The 23,650-nt window shown below is 39.6% G+C and overlaps 1 protein-coding gene across 1 annotated transcript in view; it reads left to right on the forward strand.

The window, feature by feature from the left end:
- CDH11 (cadherin 11) overlaps positions 1-23,650 on the forward strand; it is a 141,883-nt gene that overhangs the window by 101,390 nt on the left and 16,843 nt on the right. The window contains exons 5-11 of the mRNA XM_061174477.1: positions 3,556-3,675; positions 5,658-5,825; positions 9,122-9,309; positions 15,635-15,888; positions 21,236-21,372; positions 22,215-22,348; positions 22,577-22,694. Of these exons, the coding sequence (XP_061030460.1) occupies positions 3,556-3,675; positions 5,658-5,825; positions 9,122-9,309; positions 15,635-15,888; positions 21,236-21,372; positions 22,215-22,348; positions 22,577-22,694 (1,119 nt within the window). The remainder of the gene's footprint in view (positions 1-3,555; positions 3,676-5,657; positions 5,826-9,121; positions 9,310-15,634; positions 15,889-21,235; positions 21,373-22,214; positions 22,349-22,576; positions 22,695-23,650) is intronic.

Raw genomic sequence — 23,650 nt, forward strand, 5'->3', positions numbered from 1 at the left:
AGGGGAGGGCGAACCCACTCCACCTGCAGGCCTGGTGTCTCTGTGGGTGGGCAGGCTGGTGCCTATTCTCCCAAATCGGGAAGTAGAATGCATGCTGTATCTTCTACGGCAGAATAACAAACAAAACAATTTCATATATGTAGCTGAAGTTTCAAATATTTTAAATTGCCCTGAGGTTTTAAACTCTAAGCTTACAAAATATGAGGAAGTGTGGAAGAGTAGGAAAAATGTAATCAAATCCATGTCATCCTGGCCCTGGTGCTTATTAACCTTGTGACTGGGAATCAGTTGCATCTGTTCTCTTAGCCTGAGTTTCTCCTCTGTAAAATGGGGATAAAACTTTCTAGTCATGCAGGATTAGAAATAATATACGTCTGGTCACTAGTGCATGTTGGTGTTCAATAAGTAATGGCAATATTTGTCCCATGTAGGCACCATGCTAATTAATGATTTACATGCAGTATTGCATTTAATCTTTGCAGTGACTCATCTTTGCAATGAGGTAGGTCCTATTTGACGTATTTTGCAGATGGGAAACCCAAGCTAGAAACAGGTTAATTAATTTATTCAAGGTCATCTGAGCTATTAAGTCAATCCAGAATATACACCTAACCATGACACTATGTCATCATCTGTTAGAATAATTCAGAAGCAGCTATGTCTTTTATCATGCATAAAGACACATCACATTGTTGGAGGACAATTCTGTGAAAGATTTATTCAACTAGCGACCTTCTCCTGGCAATAAACTTTGTTTGGCTTTATAGAATGCATGTAGTTGTGGTCTTTTGAGAAGCATGCCTCATATTAAGAAGGATTTGTTTTTCAGCCAGTGATCAGAGCTGTACCAATCAGGGAGTGAGTATGGTTATGCGAATCAGAGATTTAAAGTTCCCATGAGGGCTTCCCTGGTGGCGCAGTGGTTGAGAATCCGCCTGCCAATGCCGGGGACACGAGTTCGAGCCCTGGTCGGGGAAGATCCCACATGCCGCGGAGCAACTAAGCCCGTGCGCCACAACTACTGAGCCTGTGCTCTAGAGCCCGCGAGCCACAACTACTGAGCCCGCGTGCCACAGCTACTGAAGCCTGTGCGCCTAGAGCCTGTGCTCCACAACAAGAGAAGCCACCGCAATGAGAAGCCTGCACACCACAATGAAGAGTACCCCGGGCTTCCCTGGTGGCGCAGTGGTTGAGAGTCTGCCTGCCGGTGAAGGGGACACGGGCTCGAGCCCTGGTCTGGGAGGATCCCACGTGCTGCGGAGCAGCTAGGCCTGTGAGCCACAACTACTGAGCCTGCACGTCTGGAGCCTGTGCTCCGCAACAAGAGAGGCCGCGATAGTGAGAGGCCCGCACACCGCGATGAAGAGTGGCCCCCGCTTGCCGCAACTGGAGAAAGCCCTCGCACAGAAACGAAGACCCAACACAGCCAAAAATAAATAAATAAATAAATAAAATTTAAAAGTCCAAATTTATTAAAAAAAAAAAAAAAGAGTAGCCCCCGCTCGCCGCCAACTAGAGAAAGCCCGCGCACAGCAACGAAGACCCAATGCAACCAAAAATAAATAAATAAATTTTAAAAATAATAATAAAATAAAGTTGCCATGAACGTAAGGATCATCAGGGCCATTTTACAGATGAGAAAACTAAGCACCAAGATTGGGAATCAGTTTGCTCAAGAGTGTTAGATACAGAAGTGACTCCACAACTCTAAGCTCCTTCCATTCTGCATATAGAACTTTTGATGCTAAAAAAAATTGCCCCCTTCTTCTCCTCCAGCTAAAGTCAAACCCTTCTCATACTTTATGAAAACCCAGCTGAGCCTTTTCTGCCTTCTTCTCTTCCCTTTGTCCTGCCCAATTCTTTAGTTTCTCACTATTCACCTGGGGACTTTAATGAGAAGTAGCAGACATCAAATAAATCAGTAAATAGGGGACAGCAGTGTCAGCAGCTGAGCCAGGGGACAAAGGCCAGCCATCAAACATGATGCTCGAGGGGAATTTTCATTGATCCCACCTCTTGGTGCAGCTTGGTGCTTAAGGAGTAACATCAGACTTTGCATCGTGGCCTATGAGAGTAGAGTCTGCTGCCAGACAGTACTGGGTTGGAATCATGGCCGTGCCTCTGACCAGCCAGGTCAACCCAGACAACATCTTACATCTTTCTCAGTTTTTGTTTTGTCATCTATACAATGAGGATAATGTAAACTCTAATGAGAGTTAAACAACATAGATGTAAAATACAAAGAGTTGTAATGAACTTAGTGGATTCCTCAAAGCAAAGTAAGCATAAAAATAATACTTTCCCTAGCTCTACCATGAAGGTAGAGAATAGAGCTTATTAGCTCCCTTATAAATCTCCACTACTTAGAATAGTGCCTAGTTATGTGGGAAGAGCTCAGAAAAAAGTTGTTTGTACGAAATAATGAATTACAGAAAAAAAAAGTGAGATTTATTTTTATGCCATGAGAAAATCACTGACAGCCTTGTAAAGTAAAGGGTTGTCAGAGGCTGTGTAAATGGGCTCCCTTGCCTTTCACATAGAACCTGTCCCCTCTGCTGAAACTGTCTCGGAAAGAACTTGGGTTTGGTTGTTTGTTGGGTAGAGGTTAGACTCCTGACTCTGGCAATAACCCACTCTGAAAAATAGGTTGCAAAACTTCCTACCTGTCATACTGAGTACCTCACAAGCACAGTGAATGTAAAAACACCCAGCAGAGGGGCAGAATACATGGAACATGCCCCAAGCAATGCCTGGCACAGAGGAATTCTATAATAACCAGCTCTCTCCCTTGAGCATCTCCCCTGCCCCATTCTGAAGCCCAGCATTTCATGCCCTCAGATACTTGTGACCATCAGGGAACAGAGGTTTTTTTCTAGGAAAAACAGAATCCCATCTTCCTTCAATTCCCTGGTTTCCTTCCATTGTGACCCACAAATGCTTGCCTTAGATCTCACCAGATGTCTACTGGTGGTTTCTGTTATATGACTACCAGACCTGTTAGAGGTGGGAAGATGCAATTTTCATGCCAGTAGGGAACAACATTCTGTACAATATTTATAGCCATCAATTAATTAAAATGTAGTATTAGCAGCCATTTTATTAAAGCAAAGCAACAATAAAATGATGTATTTATTGCTCTGCTACAGATGGAAGACTGCACTCTGTCCTTTCATGAAAAGCAATTCATCATTAATTATCCTTTATTATACTCTTTGGGAAGATTTTTATTTAATTATTTGATATACTGAACATTCCAGTTGCATGGGTCTTAGAATGTTTTTGCAATAATGTTCATATTATTATTTTAACTACTAAGTATAGCAGGATGCACTATGAATATAGAAAGTTCATTTTTAAGCTATGGGAATTAAACAAAAAGGAAAGGAGAGAGGGAGGGAGGAAGGTTATTTTTGCGTCTCAACCCCGGAAAATGAAAGCATGTTGAATAATTTTGGGACTCTCCTCAGTTTTTAATCTTAAGATAAAACTTTGCAAACTAGAATATAATTTGAAAAGCTGAGGGACTGTTGCTAATGACTGTATTTCACTTTTAAGGAACGTCAGTAATCCAGGTGACAGCTTCAGACGCAGACGACCCCACCTATGGAAACAGTGCCAAGTTAGTGTACAGTATCCTGGAAGGACAGCCCTACTTTTCAGTAGAAGCACAGACAGGTACCGTGGAATGGCATTGCGATTTGCGACACATTGTGAATAAGGAGTCCAGGCCTGCTCACTAAAACCTATTTGAGTCTTAGTTTTCTAAAATATAAAAAGGGCCACCTAACAAGACTATTGTGAGGATCAGCCACTATGCATGTGCCTGGCCTATAGGTGGCATCCAATGAACCGTACTTGAATAAGGAGTCCAGGCCTGCTCACTAAAACCTATTTGAGTCTTAGGTTTCTAAAATATAAAAAGGGCCACCTAACAAGACTGTTGTGAGGATTAGATACTGTCTGTATTGCACCATGTCACAGGAATAAATATAATCTTAGATGCAACTTTTCTCTTAAAATCATATCTTAAAATTCAACTTAAACTTAAGAATTTATCTTACAATATGTTTTATCATAAAATTCAACTGTGGATCCAAATTAAGAGACCACAGGACTTGAAGACTGGTATGAAAACTGGCAGCTCTCAAAGCCAGGGCTGGGGATGGTGGGGGTGGGAACTGATGCTCACGTGTGTCTGGGAGGAGGCATATCCCCAACCTCCTCCACTGTGCTTAGATTCCCAGCGGGCGTTAGCATCCAAGAAGGAGGCTCTGCAAATTCCGTACAGAAAACAAATAGCAAACCGAAAGAGTGAACAAACACAAACAACCAAAACCCATGCCAAAATGTTTCACTCCATTTGTACCAAATCTGATCCTAGGATCCTTTTATCAGAATAAACACTAAAGTCCTGTGAAACTGCTAGTCCACGATATTACGCCCCAAACTCATTTCTTTTTGCCACAACATACCCCCATGTGTTTGAAAGATGTTTACAAACAATCCGCTTTTATTATTATAGTTAAAATTTATCAAATATATATGTTTATATGTATATACATAGCCTGCCAATCAGATACTTTGCCCACTTATTGAATATAATTTCCACTTACCTATGTAATCATTTATTTGTAGCCTCTTTGCTTCAGATCACAAATTATGGGGCTACTTGCTATCATTTCATCAAAGGCATTTACCAATTAATTTTGCCAATTAATTTTCAGATTAACCAAGGATAAATGTGGGATTTCATATGGATTTTTGAGATGTTAAAATCGCTGGAAGGACTCCAGTTGCAACTTTCGTGTCTCAGGGACTCATGGTTAAGAACCACCAATTTGAACCTACCAAATTATTTAACAGACAAGAAAAACGAGGCTCAGTGAGTTCAAGGATGTTGCTGAGAAACATACAAACGTCAGGGTCAGAAAAGGATAAGGGCTTAAAGCTTCCACAGCACTCTCTTATATTTCCAATATAAATGTTACCGTATCTAGAGACAGAGAAAGCTTGAATATGTTCCCAAAAGATTTAAGTGAGCATGGTTTCCACACCAATAATGTGCTAATATCCAGAGATGATGTAGAATTCAATTATTAACGTATCATTGTTTCCAGTGATAGCAGATAGTAGACAGTGTTTGTATAAGCATTGTATATATTTTTAACCCATTTGGTATACACTTAAAAAAAATTAATATTAACATTTTAATATATCGCCTTCTACTTTTAACTTAATATGGACCATAGAAATGTTTCTAAGAATTGCATGCAGGCATAGATAGTCAAAAGATTCTGCTGGCAGTCCAAAAGCACGGGTTTATGTTACTGATGTTCATGCAGTGTGTCCTCAAATATATCAGTCTTTAGGATCTTTAAGTGTCACACCTGAGAAGGATAAGGTTATTACTTGCATTTATAGTACAACATATAAACCATAAAATTTTAATGCTATATTAATAATTATGACAATTTGCTAGAAAATATATCTATATGATGCTCCAGGTATGGCTACTTGTGATGATAATTACCATGTTGGAGTGACTCTTCTGTGAGGGCAGGTGCTGTTCTATTCATCTTTGCCTCCCCTGTGCCTAGACCTTCTTTGTTATAATGTTACCAATGAATATCTGTGATGTTCCCTGCTCACCTGTCCAGGTATCATCAGAACAGCCCTTCCCAACATGGACAGGGAAGCTAAGGAGGAGTACCACGTGGTGATCCAGGCCAAGGACATGGGTGGACACATGGGCGGACTCTCAGGGACAACCAAAGTGACGATCACATTGACTGATGTCAATGACAACCCACCAAAGTTTCCACAGAGTAAGTAGGTGGGCTTGGCTTTCACTTTCCAATGGTGCCACAGCCAACTCTTCTCTGACCCATTCCTGCTGTACTCAACTTTCCAGAAGAAATCTAGAAAAATGGAGGCTCTTTATATCATTCTTGCAAAAAACAAGACAACAAAAAACTTAAGTGGAGGAGAGGTAGTGGGAGAAAGTGGAGACATAAAATGTTCTGCAGCCCTGGGAACAGAAAATCCATTTTGCTAGGTGCTCATGGTGTGATGTAGTAATTAATTAACCTTTCTCTGTCTCAGTGTTCTCATTTCTAACCTGGATATGTAATAGTACCTGAATCAGTTATCTATTGCTACCTAACAAACTGCCCCAAATCTTGTGGTTTAAAACAATTATAATCGTTTATTTTTGTCATGAGTCTGCAATTTGGCCAAAACCTGAAGGAGGCAGCTTGTTTCTGTTTCCATAGCATCAACTGGCACAGTTTGGGGCTGGAAGATCTACTTCCAAGACGGCTCAGTCACATGGCTGGCAAGTTAATGTTGGCTGTTGGTTCCCCTTCATATCAGCCTCAAAGGAGTGGCTTGGATAGGTTCTAAAAGTGAGGAGAGCCCCAAGGACACCAAACAGAAACTGTATTGCCTATTGTGACCTAGCTTCAGAAGTCACATAGCATCATTTCTACTGTAGTCATAAGACTGCCCAAATGTAAGCGGAGTTCTTGTAGACCCCACCTTTCAAGGGAAGGACTGTTAAAGTCGCGTTGAAAGAAAAGCATGTGGGCTTGGAGATACTGTTTGGACTATTTTTGCAAAATACAATCTTCCACAGGGCTCAATTAACAGGATGTCATTAGAACTAAATGAGCTAGTGTAAAATCTCACAATGTTATCTGGCATAAGTTGTCAACAAATGTTAGCCATTATTATCAATATTATCTAGGGGATTATGGCCCTTCTACAAAATTGATAGGCTTGCAGCAGGAAATAAAAGAAAAAATGATTTGAAAGGTCATTATTAATAATCATAATTACAACAACTACCATCCTTTAATGAATAGTTACTACTATTACAGATCTCTACGAGAGCCTCCATTTTACAGATAAAACTGAGTTCCATGAAGGGTGCAGTAACTTGCCCGAAGGATACAGCAAAGCCAGATTTTGTACACAGATCTGTTATGTGTACATTATAGTATAGACAGAGGTACAGTGCGATCGTAGCGATGCTGCTGCTGCTAGTTCTCGGGGAGTTCACCATGAAAGTGTCTTCTTCGTTAATGAGGAGAGCAGCTGGTAGAGACTGTGAGTTTATTGCCAGAGAGATGGCACTTTTTATAAATGAGAGAACAGGGAAGGCCACCAAATATGGCCCCAGGAAGGCACCATGCATGGTCACTCAAAGGAATCCAAAGACAACAATCTATGCAAGGGAGACATTGAGATAGAGGATTACAAGGCAACAGCCAGTTCTCATAAAGTCACCAAAGAGATGAAGACTGCCTTGCCTGGTCAGCCACAAGGTTCAGCATCCCCAATAAGCTTAAGCCTCACAGAGCACTCTAAGAAACTGCGTGCTCCATTATCCACTCTAAAGCTGGCTGGTATGCTGGATGGAAAAGGCCATGCAGGACTATTAGCAGGTAGTGATTAATGCCCCTGCTCACATACAATCATAGAGTAAAGTTACATCACTACGGTGAAGATACCAGTTTTACAGCTATGAACTTGACAAAGACTTAGAGAAAATCAACTGGGAGTAGGTTTTTCTAAACCTTCATGTAAATTGGTAGTTATCTGCAGAGACTCCCACCTCCCACTTGTCCTTTATCATGGAGGGCATGGTGTGTTTAAGTTAAATGGGTCTGAACTGAAAGTATTCACAGCCAAACAATATATTGGGTTGGCCAAAAAGTTCATTCAGGTTTTTCTAAAAGATGTTATGGAAAAACCCAAACAAACTTTCTGGCCAACCCAATAGATAAATGTAGACAGAGTATTAGAACTGATAAAATCCACATAAGGGGAAACTAAAGCTTAAAGAGCTTAAGTAACTTGCCCAAGACCACTTGGCTTGAAAGTGGTAGAGGCCAGGTTTCCAACGCTTGCTTCTCTACGTTGTTTCGCAGAGAATATTTTTGAATTCTGATAATGCAAATAAGATTATCTCAAATCTCACTTCTCTACTGAAAACCTTTCAGTGGCTTCCCACCAAGTTTAAAGAAAACCTGAAGTCTTTTCCATCTCCTGCAATGCCCTTTGTGCACAGTTGGGCCCCAGCCTCCCTATATACCCTTACCAGAAGGCTGAAGTCACACTTGTGGTCTTGCTGTTCTGTATGTATTCACTGTGTTCCCACTTCAGGGTTTCTGCAATTTGCTGTTTGCTTTGTTTATAATTTTTATCCCCAGGTATTCACATGATTTGTCTGGCCCAGTCCTTTCAGGGGACATTCACACACACTCACATGAACAAACACACTCACACACAACATACCTTTATACACAGTCACACTTACACTCTTTCATTATCCTCTGTCCCTCACTGCACTTTATTTTTCTCCTTCTTAGCAATGATATCAGCGTATGTATACATTTGGGGTTTTTTCTCTTTAGAATGAGGAAAGAATCTTGACTCTTTCATTTACTACTGAGTCACCAAAGGCTAGGACAGTGCCTAGCATATATTAGGTTCCTGATACATATTAAACAAATCTATATGGAAATGTCCCACTATGAGAAGCTTTTCCATATAAGGTATCAGTTAATCAAATGGTGAAGGAGGTAAAGTAAGAAGAAAGTCAGATATACAGCTGGAAGGATCATGACCATGAAGGATACAACTTGCATTTGATTTTAAAATAAATATGGAGCTACGGAAGGCTTTTAAACAGGGAAGGGTGTTCTTTTTCTGGGCACCTGGCAGTGCCATATGTGAGCCTTAGAATTAACTTACGGACCATTCCAAAGACGTAAAAAGAAGTTTTGATCTTTTTGAATGTGTGAAGATATACATGGCCCTCCATCAGTTCCTGATGGGAAATGTAACTGGGCATTGTTTTCCTTTTTCACATGTGACAGGTGACCCCACCCTACCACCCTGGACCCTGATATTGTTTCATCAATCTTTGCAGAAAACATTTCTTTGACAAGCAAGCCATGTGGGATCTTCCTCCCATCCATTCACTTCTTTCATGTTTTCAATCAATAGAAAGTTCAATGTCAAACCCTTTGAGAAATTTATTGAGATTCAATGAAATCTAAAGTCTTACAGCTGCCAAATAAAAGGGAAAATAAAAATAGATGTCTTCTTCTTCTAGGCGTATACCAGATGTCTGTGTCAGAAGCAGCTGTCCCCGGGGAGGAAGTGGGACGAGTGAAGGCTAAAGACCCAGACATTGGAGAAAATGGCTTAGTCACATACAATATTGTTGATGGAGATGGGATGGAATTGTTTGAAATCACAACGGACTATGAAACACAGGAGGGCGTGGTGAAACTGAAAAAGGTGAGTTAGGGTGAGGAATCAGATATGGCAGTGGTGTGGCCTGCCTTGCCGAGGCACCGCTGCTGGAAACAGGGAGTTGAAAGCTAAAGAAAGGAGAATATGGACAACTGAGGGCTGGACCTGACTTTGCAGTTGAGCTCTGAGCTTTGGGGAGATAACAGAACTGTATTCCAGAGGAAGCTGGCAGAAGGGGCCGATGATGCCTGCCTGAGTTTGATGGTTAGTTTTTGTATGATTTGGGGAGTATAGTCAATAATAATGTAGTATCTTGGTCTGGTGACAGATGACAACTAGACTTACCATTTTGAAATATATAGAAATATCAAATCACTATGTTGTGCACCAGGAACTAAGATGGTATTGTAGGTCAATTATACTTCAAAAACAAGCAAACAAATAGACTCATGGAAAAAGAGATCAGATGTGTGGTTGTCAGAAGTGGGGGGGGGGGTAGGGGGAGGGGAAGTTGGATGAAGGGGGTCAAAAGGCACAGACTTCCAGTTATAAGATAAATAAGTCCTAGGGATGCAATGTACACTGTGATTCATATAATTAACACTGCTGTATGTTATATATGAAAGTTGTTCAGAGAGTGAATCCTTAGAGATCTCATCAAAAGGAAATTCTTTTTCTTTTTCTTTTGTATCTATATGAGATGATGGCAGTTCACTAAACTTACTGTGGTAATAATTACCTGATGTATGAAAGTCAAATTGTTATGCTATACACCTTAAACTTAGACAGTGCTATATGTAAATTTTATCTCAATAAAACTGGGGAAAAAAAGGGGGAGTGATAATACCTGCCCTGAGATTGCTGGTTAGTTCTTATATGACTTGGCACAGTTTCCCCATGGAAAGAAAGATAGCTAGATAAATCTAGATTTTGGAGAGACAGCCCTGAGCATACATGAAGTTCCCTCTTTAGCTCTGCCAAGCTGAGTCTGTTAATATAGGCTCTTTGGAACTTTTCTTATCTCAAACATCCAAGGTCCATTACATTGCTGGGCCTTCTATGAAACTTAAACCAATCCTCTGCTTGATTTTCCCTCAAAACTGAACCTGAGAAGCAATAATAATGGGCCTTCCCTCATAGTCGCTAAATTGTTGCTAAAAATGTGTCCCTGAGATTAATTCACTACAAAAATGAAATTATTGCTTGTTCTTGTTTTGTTTAAAAAAATCTAACATTTACTCAATTCTAAATATTGGCCAAAGCCTGAGCCTCTTATAAGCATTCATTTATTTTACATGATAAAAATCATATAAAGTAGATGTTATTATCCCAGTCAGCAATGATACCTCAGTTTAATTGTGAGGAGATTGGAGCTCAGACAGATTAAATAATTTGACCCTGTTGTAATCACACAGCAATTTAAAGACATGGAATTCAAACTTAGTGTATTCTAGAACATCTTCCCACTCAAGACGTTTTGCAAATAGATGGACTGGAAAGGGGTTATAGAAGAGAGCCAGATTTGATTCACTTTCAGGTAAAGAAGCAGTTACAGTATATTCTAAAACGGTTTTACCCCTGATTTACCACTTGAGAAATCAACACTTCTCCATCATCAAAGTATATGGAGTATTAAATCTGAATTGGATGATGGAATTACCTTGGTTTTAATCAAGTATTCATTTTCAACTTGGTTTTGTAACATGAATATTAAGCTCCTTGGTGTGATGGAAAAGACTGGCCTGGAACACTGATAAAAAAAATTAATTTGAAGAATCAATAAAGAGGCCAGTAGCTGGAGAGGAGGCAAGGGTGGGGCCGAGGGAGATGCCTGGGAGGAATCTTTCAGTAAGGAGAGCAAGGAGAGAGGTGTTCTAGGAAGCCGACTTTTCACAACATAAGGAAGCATTGTTGGGTTTGGGGGAAATATGAGGGGACCCAAACAAAGAGAAAGTAGAAGTGACTCTGTCATAAAAGAATATGGAAGTCGGGGTGAACTCTGGATACTTGGAAAAGTCACCATTAGTGATGATGAATGGTGTAGCCACAGAAGCCTAATCACCAGCCACAAGGGGCTGGGGTAATCACTTCTTCTGGTTTCTCCTCTGGAAAAGTAGCTGTGTGACTATGTGTAGCACAGAGCTGTCAACTGGCTTTGTTAATTAACATTTCTATCCCTCCTGCTTGCCACTGACATATGAGCAGTGACATCAGCGATTCCTGCCTCCCATCCTTTGCTGTTCAAGTAACTGGGTAGTTAGTTATGCTTAGGTTGTCACCTGTTTTCAATGTATTCAGGGTATAAACACACACTGTGTCTCTAAAATCTGAAACATGTAAATCACCCCATGGAACTAACACATCGCACATGAGCTCTCTGCATATGATTAATTTGCACATTTTCCCCCAATTCAATGTGTTTCTTCCGGGCAAAGGAATAATCTTCTATAAAGCACTGATGTTTAGGTTTAAAACAGAGTAAGATGTTCTTTAATTTGTAAAAGAACGTTTGCTTAAGCTTATAACACAAAGTTCCAACTGTCCAGCAGGAAAAAAATATTGAGAGGTGAATTTAATAGAGTAAAATGATGGATCCTTATAGAAATCATTATATATATGATTTAATAATATAAAAACATATAGAGAGATCCGTGAAAATATTTTTGTCTTTTAAAAATATTTTTTAATATAGTTTTTTCACTCATTCCTTAATTCATTCAACCTTTTTCTACCAACAGTTATTGAGTTATTATTATTTGTCAGGCACACCCTTTGTGAGAGGCTGGACATCTAAAACTGAAGAAACAGAGTCCTGGTCACAAGAAGATCACAATTTAACAGGACAGTTAAAAGCGAAAAGACAATTAACTTGGAGGGGGTTTTCCCAGCCTTGACACTATTAACATTTCAGGACAGAGAATTCTTTGCTGTAGGGGCAGGGCTGTGCATTGTATGGTGATTAGCAACATTCCTGGCCTCTCCTCACTAGATGTCAGTAAGCACACATCCAGCCCCACCAGTTGTGATACTAAAAATAGCTCTAGACATTGCCTAACATACCTGGGGTGAGGTACAGCAAAATCACTCCCCAGCTGAGAAGCAACTGTGATAAAGTATGACAAGATCTGTGACTATGGGTCATGAATGACTGCTTACAGGGGGCAGTTCTAGAGCTGAGCCTTCATAGATGAATAGGAAATTACCAGATAGATAAGGAGAGGAAGGTCTGAGAAAATGAGCTCACGAAGGACTGGTGTTGAGGGAAATAGGACACAGTTAAGAAACTTGAATAAGTTCAGTCTTGAGGGTTTTGAGATGGATACAGTGGGACCAGTTGAAGAAATCTTGTTGGAATTCAAGGGGGGAATTACAAAGACCTGAAGAAGGCAGAAGAGGTAGAGGTGAAGAATTCAAGAGTTATTTAGGAGCTAGAGTCATTCATTTATTGAATAGCTTAGAAAGGAATAAATATTTCTTGAGTACTCTGTGTCAGACACAGTAGGTGTCAGGATTATAATGGTGCATGAGAGAGAGAAGCTGCCTTCAGGATATTGAGACGATCTCTGTGTGGTTAGCAAAATAAAGATGAGACTTGTAGGTGGCTTGGTAGACTTGGGGAGGAAAATCCAATCGTGCAGCACCTTTGACCGAGTGGGACTCCAATTATCACTGAGAGATCCCAGCACAGTTTCTGAGGTATTTACTTTCAAACAAATAAACTGCTTGTAGAGCAGTGTGAGAGCAGCATTAGAAGGCATTTTAAATATTTTTAAAATAATAATTTTAATAAAGCCACTTTTATGCCTGATTATTTCTTTATATTCTCTGTCCACATGTATATAGATGTGGATGTGTAACATTTAACACAGTTGCAGTCATAGGGTGATCTGATTTGTTAACTTAATGGCACATCATAAACATTTTACATGCTGCTATATAATATACATAATTATTTTTAATGACTACATAACATCCCATCCTATTGATGGACCATTATTTCCTTAATAAAATCTCACAGTTGGATTTGGTGTTTTGTGTGTATGTTTCCCATGATTAAATATAAGCCCTCTATGATATCTAAACATCATGCATTTTTGAATATTGTTTGTTTGGGTTTTCTGTTGAATTAATCCCCCAGGGAGAATTTTTAGAGGTGGGATTAGTAAACTCACGGGTATTGAGATTTTTATGGCTTATGTAGTATGTTGCCTCATTTAGCTTTATTTCAACTACTCATAACATGGATATAAAGGTTCACATGGGAAACTACCTTAAATCCCTTTTGGAAGGAGGCAGGGAATAAATTGTAGGCAAATGCTTAAATGTTGTCCATCCATCAACTCTGCTTCCCATTCAGTCGCAATGATTGGTACATGTGATCACTTGGTACGGTCATTACTGGGCATTGGGGAGGCAAAGATCAGCAAAGATCAACAAGACTCAGTAGAGTCCTTTGGGATGCTCCTTACCTAGCTGGGGTGGGGGATGAGCGACTGCAGATGGGCAACTAAGGGGCCACACAAATCTGTCTGGGGGAGATGGGGAGGACCTCACAAGCCTGGGATGAGCACCAGAAGACAGTAAAATCTCACCAAACTAGGAAAGGGCATCCCAGACAAACACTTGCAAAGATCTGGGGAGCTTCGCTTGAGATTCAAAAAGTATCAGTCAAACTGCAGCATGACTATACTGGCTTCAACAACAACAAGCCTTTCCAGTGGAAACAATGCTCTGGGTCCTTAGGTATATGTCTAAACCAAGTTCAAAACTTTCTGTTCTGGGAGAATCAACAGGCTATCTGAGATCAGAAAATTTCTTCTTACCTGGTCTCAGAATATCATATTCATGTTTTAATTTTGTCTAATAATAGCAGAGATTTTTGAGGAATTGCAGCAGTCTCATACCTTCAGCCTATAAATATCATTTCTTTCTGCTGCTCAGTAACCCAGTGAAGGACAAAGATGCTGCTGAGTCCGGAATGACGGAGCAGCTGGTGACAGATTTTGCTTCAGGAAAAGGGAGTGTTCTCTGACTCTGGGGAGATGGCGGTGGAAAAATGATGGAAAAAGTGTCAAGGGTGTTGAATGCGTTTAACCTTCCTGCAACTGGAATCATCCTCAGTTTAGAGTGCTGGAGAATTTGGTTAGGACTAAGCCCTATGATTATATGCCCATTCAAAATAATACCAGGCAGATGATGACAACATGGCAGGCAGATGCTAGCCTTAAAAGACCCAACACTTTCCAAACATTTGGGAGTTCAGTATCATCCAGAGTGCTAATTAGAAAGTTCTGTTTCCTAGGCAGGAAAGTTTGTTTCTCTTCTATAATTTTACTTTTCACCCTTTACTGATTGATTCACAGAACCTTGTCTCCTTCAGATTTAGGGAGTGCTTACCATCAATTTCTTAATAATGACAGCCATTCAAATGCTGCTTCTTAATATTTTTTTCACGTCTGTGTAAAATCTATATTGTTTATAATTGTTTTTCTTTAAATGGACTTTTTTTACATATATGTATTCTTTTAACAGGGAAGTATTCACACTGTACTATATCACTTGCCATAAGTAGGAGGTAACCTAAAAATGAATGCAGTCAAAACAAAACAATGTCATTACATTCTAGCTAGAGAGTTATATCATAGTCTCTTGAAAGGGAGATCAGGAAGCATAACAGGTATGTTAAAAGTTAGCAGTATACTGAGATGTCCTTGACGTGTTTGGGAATGGAAGAATTGGAAAAGGAATAATAGGATCAGTAATTAGGATAATGTCATTCAAAAAACCCACCCACGCAAGATTACCCATAAACCACCTTAAGTCAGTGTATGGGCCACTGCTGGTAAGTGTCCCAGACTTTGAGAAATGCTACATGGTCAGAAACTTTAAAAATGAGACTATCAATATGATTAAGCCAGAAGTGTGTATGTGTGGAGGGGAGCAGTCATCTAACAAGACATTGCTTTTTTCTTTGCCTGAAATTCATTGACTATTTTTATTACCAAGATTCTTAGTACTTTTCAGAATGGGCTATAACATTTATTTTTGTAATGTCTTAATTCCTTTCCTTAAATGGTTTTAGTGACTGAATTGGGCAGCCTTAGTGTGTTCATAGAATGTGGTTCACTTTCGATGATGTGGTCCTTCTGTGTCTGTCATGCTCCTAGAATTACCCATTAAGCACATTCTAAGTTTCAGCAATTGATTTGTCTGATTTTCTAACCAAATGGCTCAGGTAATTGGATATTGAATAAACACTGATTTTCTCTCTTTGAACAACTATTCATGGTGCCCTATAGAACAATCAGGTTTTTCTTTTCCATTATTCTTTCAAGGAATTGGTTGTCAATCTTCTCTTCTTTCTTGCCAGCCTGTAGATTTTGAAACCAAAAGAGCATACAGCTTGAAGGTAGAGGCAGCCAACGTGCACATCGACCCAAAGTTCATCAGCAACGGGCCTTTCAAAGACACCGTGACGGTCAAGATTGCAGTGGAAGATGCTGATGAGCCTCCCATGTTCTTGGCCCCGAGTTATATCCATGAAGTCCAAGAAAATGCAGCTGCTGGCACTGTGGTGGGGAGAGTGCATGCCAAAGACCCTGATGCTGCCAATAGCCCAATAAGGTACAGAGAGATTTATTTTTAAATCCTGGATGGGGAATTCCAGAGGCAAGAGGTTTTAGGAAATCCCTATAGGAACCAGGTCCTTCAGTCTCAAAAAGGGTCCAAGATATCACTCAATGTAAACAAGATGAAGACTTAGAAGACATGAGTTCTACTCCACCTCTGCACCAACTCTTTGGATAGACTTGTTCAAGCTCCAAAATTTCTGGAGCAGATTTCCCGATGTATACTAGGTGATGTAACCCTTAGCTTTGCCTGTCTCAGAGAACTGTGGTGAAGTATAAATAATGATTGTGAAATAATAACAGTAATTCTAATTTATTGAACACCTTCCTATGCTCCAGTTACTGTACTAGGGGTGTCAGATATATAATCCAATTTATCCCCTCAATGTTATCCTTTCCAACTTGCTACATGGTACTCATTTTTCCCACCTCCACTTAGGTGTCACCTCCTCTAGGAATTCTTCCAGGGCACCCTAAGGTGGATCAAATGCAGCTTCCACCTCACAGCTCTCACCGTACATCACAATGACAGCTTACACTGTGTTGTCCCTGGCACAGTCAAAGAGGGCCAGGGATGTGTCTGTCTAGGTCAGGGGTTAATAAGCTACAGCCCACAGAACAAATCCAGCCTCCATCTACATTTTGAGGAATCTCTATACTGCTTTCCATAATGGCTGCATCTTGAACAGGTATCTGCACTCTCGTGTTCAATGCAGCATTATTCACAATAGCCAAGATATGGAAACAATCTAAATGTTCGTCGACAGATGAATGGATTAAGAAATAGTGAGAGGGAAGAGATATGGCAACATATGTATATGTGTAACTGATTCACTTTGTTGTAAAGCAGAAGCTAGCACACCATTGTAAAGCAATTATACTTCAATAAAGATGTTTAAAAAAAAAAAAAAAAAAAAAAAAGAAATAGTGAGATATATATATATAGATACATATATATACACACACATATATATATGTGTGTATATTATATATATAAAACAGACTATTATTTAGCCTGAAAAAAGAAAATCCTGCCATTGGTGATAACATATGTGAATTTGGAGGATACTGTGCTAAATGAAATAAGCCAGACTCAGAAAGACAAATATAGCATATCACTCATATGTGGAATCTAAAAAAGTCTGACTTATAGAAACAGAGAGTAGAACACTGGTTGCCAGGGGCTAGGGAGTGGGGAAAATGAGGAGATATTGGTCAGCATGGTAACTATAGTTAATAATAATGTATTGTAGACTTGAAATTTGCAAAGAGAGTAGATCTTAAGTGTTCTCACCACACACACACACACACACACACACAGGAAATGGTTGCTGTGTGAGGCAGTGGCTATGTTAATTAGCTTGATTACGGTAATCATTACACAAGGTATACTTATATTAAAACATCACGTTGTACACATTAAATACAGACTTTTTAAATTGTCAATCATATTTCAATAAAGCTGGGAAGAAAAGTAAATAGATCTGAGTATGAAAAAAAATTGCCATGGACAATGGAGTTTTTCTGTTTATACCAAAGAAAATGCTGACAGAGCAGAAGGAAGTCCCAAATGTAAATGCTGTTCAGTTGCCTTTAAGTCTTTGAACATTGCCCCCTTGGGGAGAAAGGAAGGAAATTACCCTTTATTGAGCATCTTCTTGGCCCCAGACAACCCTGCACTAAGTTATTTAAGTTAATCCTCAGACACACTTGAGGCTGTGATCACTTTAGGGTCCTATAGATAGAAATACTGAGGCTCAAAGAGATGATGTGAATTACCCAAAGTCACATGACCAGTCAGTGCTGGAGACTGGATTTTAGTCCAGAGCTGCCTTGAGTCCACTATGAGCGGTTTACTCTCGCTGGGCAGCCACTAATGGAAAGATTTCCCAGGAAGGTTTGAGTACCGTGCTCTCTGTGCAAGAAGATACATCAGGTAACGACTGAGGAGCTTGGTAACACCTTTAAACTACTCAGAAATGTTCATGGTGTGAATTTTAAATGAGTTAGCTTTGGCCTAGAATATCAAGGTGCATTAGCAGCTTTTTTGAAGAGTGATGATGTAAAAACACATGGAACAGCTGCTCATTTCCTTGGCACCTCGTTATCTCCAAGGATCCACATCTGTGATTGGTTATTTAGGTCATATTTTCAGTGGAAGCTATTCTGTTCATGGAGCCATTTTTCATGTCTATAATTATCCAAAGATGCTCACTATGGCCCTTGAACCAACTCCCCTCACCCACTCAGGTCCTCATTCTTGGAATTGCCAAACAATTCATAGAATAACATTTAAAGTTTTTTATTCAGTGGGTCTCCTAGCCAGACTACCTACTTTCCTGAGTGCTTATCTTCACCTTTAAGGACATTTGTGTCCTTAAACATACTGGGTAGGAGGGCCTTTATAGTGTCAGCCAAACTCTTAGCTGCTTCGAAATTTCTGCAGCTTTCTTCTCAGACTCTAGCATTAGAGACCTTTCCGTTTACCATTGCCTTCCTGAAATATTCTTTCCTCTTAGCTTCACTGGCAGTAACCTCTTCATGCCTCAGACGTACCCGGTGTCTCCACTAGTCTGAGATCCCAGTCCAGGCACTGGGGGCTCCCTGACACTCAGCCTTTCACTTCAGACTTTCTCTCTCTCTGTGTCCCCTTATCTATAGAGTTTCCGTCCATGCTACTGATTGAATTGAGTTAATGCTCTAAATTTTCTGCCTCTAGGCTGATCTTTCTCCCTGATTCTAATTCTGTACTTGTTCTGCTGTCTGCTCTGCATTTTTACCCACTTCCTTTGTCCTTCACTGGCTCATTCATTAAAAACATATTTTTGAGCCTATACTTCTTGTGACATACTTAAAAAAAAAAAGACCGACTATACCCTTGACTCTGTGAAACCTCTGATAAAGTTGAATCTTGCTCTCCTGGTGTGGCAGCATAGCCCTAGTGGAAATTCAACCTCTCCTTCCTGGTAAGTTGACTTTGTATTTCCCAATGTCTCCCTCTCTGCGACACTCAGGCTAGAAACTCTCAAGGACTCTCCCAGCCTCCCACAGATCTCCAAATATCAACTGAGTCCTACTGGTTCTGTCTTTATCACATAGTCTTCTATTCCCTCTGTCGCTTCTATACCTCACTCTCTTATCACCTCACTCCTTAAAAACTATCAATACATCACCTCCTTAAGTTTCCTCTGTTCCTTCCTTCACTCTCACTAGCTCAGACCACCTTGCCCACCCTATCTTATTCATCACCCTGATAGTCTGAATCAGTTTATTTGTTCCTGTGATCAAAAGCCTTTCATGATTTTTCACTGGCTATAGTATGAAAGTCATACTCTGTAGACCGACATTTGATCTATCCACAGTGTGTAATAGCAGCAACAATAACAAAAATCAGAGCAGCTATATTTGTTGTTCTGTTTACTATGTGTGAGGCACTAGGTTATGTATCTTCAACATCTATCATTTTATGTAATTCTCACAGATAACCTAAAAGTTAGGTTACTATTAATATGCTAGTTTAAGTGATAAGTAAGCTGAAATTCAAAGAACTTAAGTGGCTTTTCCAGTATCACTCAGCGTATATGTAGCCAAGCATGAACTTGTACCTAGGACTTTACAAAACCAAAATCCATGCGCTTCACTTCTATAGAATAATACTTGTTAATTATCTTTCTTCCTGTGAGCCTGTCTTGTCATGTCAACTAGATAGTAAACTCCCTAGTGGCAGGGAAAAAATATTCTATTATTTTCTCTTTATTTTCACACAGAGCTCTGCTGAGGGTTTAGTCACTGAGCCTCTACTGACATTTATGAGGTGTGTGATAGTTTATCTTCTCTTTCCTCACTGGGGAAGGGGACTCATCATTCCATTCTCATAGGGAGCTGTGAAGTCAACGATATCATGGATGAGCTCATGTTATCTGTATTGCGAAGTGCTGCTCTGCACTAAATTCCTCTCTTTTGGAAAGAACATGATCTAGAACTGGACGATCCAGGTTCTAATATTGGCTCCCCCAGAAGCGAGATAATAGACCATTTGCAAATCCCATCGTTTGTAAATTGAAGAGATTAAACTCTGTGACATCCATGGGCTTTGCTAATATTCTCTAATATTCTTTGGTTTTATGGCCCTCAATGAATGCCTTCAGACATATGTACAGTTGGCCTTCTGTATCCATGTGTTCTGCGTGGATGGGTTCCATGTCGATGGATTCAACCAACCACAGGTCCAAAATATTTGGGGAAAAAAAGTCCAGAAAGTTCCAAAAAGCAAAACTTGAATTTGTGGCACACCAGCAACTATTTACATGGCACTTACATTGTATTAAGTATTTTAGTAATCTATAGATGATTTAAAGTGTACAGGAGGACATGTGTAGGTTATATGCAAATATTATGCCATTTTATATGAGACTTGAGTATCCATGGGTTTTGGTATCCTCAGGTGTCCTGGATCCAATCCCCCATGGATGCCATGGGACAACTGTCAACACTTATTAAAGCCAGGTCTCCAGAACTTTATCCTGGGCAAGTTATTTTACCTTACTACACCACTCCTCTTGACCCATCTTCTACCTCACCTTGCCTCATAATATTCTGGAAATTCTTTTGTCTTTTGTTAGAAAAAGGCAAATTTTCTAGTGGACAGGAGTAGCTGAAACCTTCCAACTATGCTGTTAGGCTCAGCCTGGGGTCATTAAAGTGTGGGCAGAATGCTCTACAAATGAATGGCCAAGCCCTCTTTGCATATTTCACAATGGAATTCAGAACCAAGCTACCTGAGAACCCCTAAAACCAAATAAATTGAATAAATTTACTCAAAATATAGTTAGCATTTTCCTTTAAGTAAGGAGAAAACTGATTTTTTAGTACTGTAAATGATCTTTGATGATAACTTAAGACTATTTAATATTTCATATGCAAAAATCTGGCAAATGTTCCATACACTTGTGACTTTCTGAGTAGTTTGGGAGCAAGGCAAACCCACTTCCCAAATGCAGGTTCATAAATATTCAGATGGTGGGTGATTGTAGTAAATATGAAGAAATATGCAGCATGTTATTCCATTTCTCAATCAGATATGCAACATATTATTCCATTCCTCAATCAAATATGCTAAACAGCTCTTTCATTCATTGTTCTGAATAAAGAATTCCAATGTAGCAAAATGATTTCTATAAAAGATTAATGTATGAAGTTTGAAAAGTAAATTTGATTAAAAAGAAAACCTAGCTCAAGCAATTCATTGAAAAAGTTGCTTTAAATATAGCATGGAGAAAATATTCAAATATTAAGCTGCTTGGAATGTCTTGGTCTAATTGCCTCATTTGCATTCTGCTTAGGTATTCAATCGATCGTCACACTGACCTGGACAGGTTTTTCACTATTAATCCAGAGGATGGTTTTATTAAAACTACAAAACCTTTGGATAGAGAAGAAACTGCCTGGCTCAACATATCAGTTTTTGCAGCAGAAATCCGTAAGTATTATCGTAAGGGTTTTGATTCTACTTTACCAAATATTATTCCTTGAGACTTTCTATATATTCTGGAAAATAACAGACAGCTGAGATAGAACAATTTTTTTTTTTAGTCTTAAACATATTTTTCAATCTTCAAAATTTATTTTTGGTCGTCTCTCTAGGGAGACATATAAGCAAATAGAGATGTTTTCATTTTCTTTGGCAGAACTGGGTACAGACTTGGCACATGAGCTGATAGCCTGTAGCAGCTTGAAACTCTTAACCACCACTGAAAGATTCCCCACTTTATCCTCAGTTTTGTTTAAACCCAGAGCAGCAGAATCCTTAGAGCCAAGATCTGTGGGTTCTTTTTTACCTATAGAGCGGTGGTTCTCAAACTTGATCATGCAATGGATTATCATGAAAGTCTTGCTGTAACAAAGATTTCTGGATCCCACCCTCAGAGCCTCTAACTCAGGTCTTGGGTTGGGTTTGAGAATTTTCACTTCCAATGAATTCCCAAATTGTTTGATGCTCCTCTGGGGATCCCACTTTGATAACTGCTGTTGTGGACTACACTCTGAGGGGGCCAGGCTGCATTATAAGCATTTAGAATTAAACCTCAACAGAAAGGGAAAAGTGGTTTATTTCTTACTGGTCTAATGTTGACCTTTATTCTAGGACATCCCCCTCACATTGGATTTGGCATACTTTGGATTTTAGGTGATTTTTGTGCCAACAGTGCCTTTCCCCGCAGGGCCTGAATGAGTGGCTGGAGCTCACTTTTTCCCAAGAGTAACCTTGGAGCAACATGGATTCCTCCCTTGCACATGTTTACTGTCTCAATTCTCTCCTTTCAGACAACCGGCATCAGGAAGCCAAAGTCCCTGTGGCCATTAGGGTCCTTGACGTCAACGACAATGCTCCCAAGTTTGCTGCCCCTTATGAAGGCTTCATCTGTGAGAGTGACCAGACCAAGCCACTTTCTAACCAGGTAACGCTGCTCTGCCTTGGCTATGAATAAGCATTTAGAAACAGAGTTTGCTTTTGAGAGCATCACCTGGAGATACTTCCCACTGCCCAAGAAGGCTTCAGAGCCCTGGTTTAGCTCTGGAGCTATGTTCTCTAATTAAAATCAGGCTTCTCAGCCAGCCAGGAATTTTTGAATGAATGATGTGCCAATGTCAGCATGATTTATTTATGGGCCACCTTTCTCTTTCAGCCAATTGTTACAATTAGTGCAGATGACAAGGATGACACAGCCAATGGACCAAGATTTATCTTCAGTCTACCCCCTGAAATCATTCACAATCCAAATTTCACAGTCAGAGACAACAGAGGTTCGTACCAAGGTTCCTGTGCATTCAGAGAAGTAGAAATGGAAAATAAATGGCTTTTATATTGCAGAGCACAAGTATTTCCCCTAATCTTAATAATGCCTTTCTGTTGAAGAACAAACAAGAAATAATAATGCCACCTTTATTTTGAGATGTGGGCTCTCTTGGTGCATAGGAATAAGCGAGTCTAATTTTATTTTACTTTTTTTGTTGTTGTTGGCTTTGATATTCACGAAGCAGTGCAAAAACCAAGTGGGGAGGCTTACAGGGTCAATACGCAAACAACTTCATTTATCTTTTTTTTAAGAGGTTGATACAGCCTTAGGGGGAAGCATGGCTTTATGAATATTGATATTAAGTAAAGCATTAAAAGAGATTAGTTCAACCTTGTAATCTTTCAGCTGTCCTTCCCTTCTCAGCATAGTTTTAATGCAATGTGGTTGGGTACAGAGCTTGATACCTAAAGGTAGTTATGGAATTATTGCCTGAAGGGCATGAATAAAGCATTGTTTCTCCACTGTAAACATGCAAAATTTGATGTGATTTCTACTTCTCATTTCATTAGTCAAGGAGGTTCTAGACCTGGAAATTATTCGAAGTAGTTGTTTTTTGTTGCTGTTGTAGTATAGGCCCAAACTGATGCATTCCCTTGACAAAGTGTATAGCAGAGCCAAGATCAAAAAATAAATTTCTTGACTCCTGGCAAGACTATTTTGGCCTGCACCTGTTCCTATAAGCCTGTGACAATGCAGGTCTGTAAAAACAGGAAGACAAATGCCATGATTTGACACAGGAATAAAATGTGGTCCTTCTGAACACATGTTTTCATTAGACACATGCTAGCTATGTACGAGGTTATAGATATATTGCTTTCTTGATGACTGAGATCGGGTTTATAGGATCTTAAATTAATCTAATAAGTAATATTACTTTCCCCATCACCATTATCAATGTTATCT

The sequence above is a fragment of the Eubalaena glacialis genome, chromosome 18 (assembly GCF_028564815.1).
Source record: "Eubalaena glacialis isolate mEubGla1 chromosome 18, mEubGla1.1.hap2.+ XY, whole genome shotgun sequence".
NCBI classification, from domain to species: Eukaryota; Metazoa; Chordata; class Mammalia; order Artiodactyla; family Balaenidae; genus Eubalaena; species Eubalaena glacialis.